This window comes from Sapajus apella, unplaced genomic scaffold (assembly GCF_009761245.1).
Source record: "Sapajus apella isolate SASKATOON/1434 unplaced genomic scaffold, GSC_monkey_1.0 scaffold83, whole genome shotgun sequence".
NCBI classification, from domain to species: Eukaryota; Metazoa; Chordata; class Mammalia; order Primates; family Cebidae; genus Sapajus; species Sapajus apella.
The window spans coordinates 1,823,494-1,826,587 of NW_022437023.1; the positions used below are offsets into that span (position 1 = coordinate 1,823,494).

At 51.6% G+C, this 3,094-nt stretch overlaps 1 protein-coding gene across 4 annotated transcripts in view; it reads right to left on the bottom strand.

Moving 5' to 3' along the window:
• RPS10 (ribosomal protein S10) overlaps positions 1-2,038 on the bottom strand; it is an 8,634-nt gene extending 6,596 nt beyond the window's left edge. The window contains exons 1-3 of one of the 4 annotated variants that reach the window (XM_032253445.1): positions 1,942-2,038; positions 992-1,141; positions 624-795 (exon numbers count right to left, since the gene is read on the bottom strand). In XM_032253445.1, the coding sequence (XP_032109336.1) occupies positions 624-795; positions 992-1,141 (322 nt within the window). In that variant the 5' untranslated portion in view covers positions 1,942-2,038. Of the gene's footprint in view, positions 1-623; positions 796-991; positions 1,142-1,491; positions 1,511-1,783; positions 1,803-1,857; positions 1,877-1,941 lie in introns of those variants that run through there. The other 3 variants (XM_032253447.1, XM_032253446.1, XM_032253443.1) reach the window with 3 other exon arrangements.
• Between the last annotated feature and the right edge of the window lie 1,056 nt (positions 2,039-3,094).

Below are 3,094 nucleotides of genomic sequence, written 5' to 3' on the forward strand. Positions count from 1 at the left end.
ATCAGCCAGCAATGATCTCAAGAATCAGAAGATAATTTCCTCACACCACACACAAGTGCATTTCCTTTCACATTGTAGTATACACTATTGGTTCTCCATTCATTTTAAAAAAAATTTTTGCCCTGTTGGCAAGAAAACTATAAAACTCAATTGTTTCTTTCAAGGTGGTAAATAGCTTTGCTTTGGACTTCTTGGGGAGAGTACAACTGATTCTGCTGGAAAAGTTACTCTGTGTCTGGATGTTTGTACGGGTGTGGGTGAAGAAAGCTGACAGACTAGGTCAGGCGCAGTGGCTCCCAGCACTTTGGGACGTTGAGGCAGGCGGGTCACCTGAAGTCAGGAGTTCGAGACTAGCCTGATCAACATGGAGAAACCTTGTCTTTTAAAAAAAAAAAAAAAAAAAGGAAAGCAACAGACTATTTGTGCTTAAGACCATCTCATAAATGGCCTGAAGAACTGAGTCTAGTTCTAGTTCAGGTCCCAAGCCATGGGCCAAAGGTTCTAGTACTTGACCAAATTCCTGCAGGCCAGAGCCCTCTAAAGCTGACACCAGCTAAGAATGCTTCTGCCCCTTACACAAAACTGTCCTTAAATAGCTGGAGGCATTTGTTTGGGCATCATACCTTTAGGCCGAGGCCTGCCTGTCTCTGGACGGCTGCGGCGTAGGGTGGCAGGCACGATCTCTGGGGGCAGATGGAGGTAATCACGGAGATACTGGATACCCTCATTGGTAAGGTACCAGTAGAAATGTCTCCAGGCAAACTGTTCCTTCACGTAGCCTCGGGACTTGAGAGACTGCAAGGCAGAAAGCTGCTGTTAAGGCCTAACTAGAAGCTTGGATCATCCTATCCAAATCTTCAGTCCCTGCCCTTCAAGTTAGCAAGCAGCTCTGGTAGTCATGACCTCCCCGTTGGAACTTGCCTTAACGTTAAAGGAAGATCCCCCCATCCCATCCCATGTCATCCCACAGCCTTCCTCCTCACCCTCCTACCTGCATGGCCTTCATGACATGAAGGTTGGGCACGTTCTTGTCTGCTAGCTCCGGGTGCTTAGGCATGTGGACATCCTTCTTGGCCACCATGACTCCCTCCTTAAAAAGGAGCTCATAAATGGCAATCCGGTTCTTCTTAGGCATCAACATCTGCAAGGAGGCGACTGTCAAGAGCACTTCTGAGCAATGTGGCCGGGGCCCGGTAATCAAGTGACCACACAAAACCATAGACGACATGCCGGTTTAAGGACTACACGCTGCCAATCAGATTCGGCAGAGACCAGCTCCGTCCCTCCACACCCCCAAAAACAGTTCATATGGAAAACTTGCCAATACGTTAAAACAAAAGCAGGAGAGGGGTGTACATTCGCGCCAGACTTCCTAAGTTCTCACAATCACAGAGATCAATGGGAGGGAGGGCAAGAGGCGCAGACCCCGCATTACCCGGAGCAGTCGGAGGCCATCAGCGACTGTACTCATCACGGAAGCGCGCAGCTTACCATTAGATGTGCAGGCAAGGCCCGGAGGAGTCAAGCCCCCGCTTCTTGAAGGCGGCAGACCCCAAACCGAAGGGCTAAGGCCTTCGCACCCTCGTTTCCTACAAACCACTCCTCCCCAAAACTAGAGCTCCAGGGCCAAGCATGGAGGCAGTCGGGGGAGCCCTGTCCCCAAGAAAAAAGCGTGTCGGCGGGACACTAACTCTCTAGCCTCGCCTGGCTCGTCTCTACCACACACTGGCTTCATCCTTCCCTCCTCCCTCGGACAATCTCCGCCTACCAGTGGCCCCCCTACCCCATAAAATAGGCCTCCAGCCCCTGTCGCTACTCAGAAATGGGTGTGTGGGGAGTGGGAGAGAGGCCCCCTGCCCGCACCGTGGGGAGAAGCAGCCGCTAAGGCGGCAGGATGGCCCAGATGGGGGCCGATGGAACTCGAACTCCACAGAAACTCACCGCGGCGGCTGCAGGGTCCGGGGCCGGAGCTGGAAAAGAAAGAGCATGCGCGGCGCTGTGTCTCTTCCGGGCTGGCTTAGGCCCGCCCCCCGCCAGGACCCGCGAGGAGCCTGGGGCGGCCTCGGCGGTGCCTGAGAGACTGGCTGCTCTGACCGCAGAGCCTGACTGCCTGAGGGACGCACGCACGCACGAGGAAACCGCCACCCGGAGCTTCTGAGCTTGCGTGCTTTATCAGTACAAGGTCACTTATTTTGGGCCTTCCCTTTAGGAACACTTCTTTTTTTACCGCCCAAAATGAAGTTTATTATATAAGTGACATATGCTCTTTGAGCAAGAAAAGAGACAGAACATGCAAGTCAGTTAACAGTAAAAGACTAGAAACATAATTCCATCAACCAAAGAAAATGGCTATTAACATTTTCGTATACATTTTGCCGAACTCATAGGCACTCACAAAAATAGATTTTTTTTTTTTTTGAGACGGAGTTTCGCTCTTGTTGCCCAGGCTGGAGTGCAATGGTGCGATCTAGGCTCACCGCAACCTCGACCTCCCTAGTTCAAGCGATTCTCCTGTCTCAGCCTCCCATATTGCTGGGATTACAGGCATGTGCCACCACGCCCGGCTAATGTTTTGTATTTTTAGTAGAGACGGGCTTTCTCCATGTTGGTCAGGCTGGTCTCGAACACCCGACCTCAGGTGATCTGACTGCCTTGGCCTCCCAAAGTGCTGGGTTTACAGACGTAAGCCGCCGCTCCCGGCCTAGATTTTTTTTTTTTTTTAATAAAAAAATAGAATGTTGGCACAGCATTTTGGCAGGCTGACGAAGGAGGAATGCTTGAGCTCAGGAGGTCCAGACCAGCCTGGCGACAATGAGACTTCATCTCTACAATTTTTTTTTTTTTTGAGAGGGAGCCTTGGCCTGTCATCCAGGCTGGAGTGCAGTGGTTCGATCCCGGCTCACTGCAACCTTTGCCTCCCGGTTTAAGCGATTCTCCTGCCTCAGCCTCCCGAATAGCTGGGATTACAGGTGCATGCCACTACGCCTGGCTAATTTTTTGTAGTTTTAGTAGAGACGGGGTTTCACCGTGTTAACCAGGATGGTCTTGATCTCCTGACCTCGTGATCCACCTGCCTTGGCCTCCCAAAGTGCTG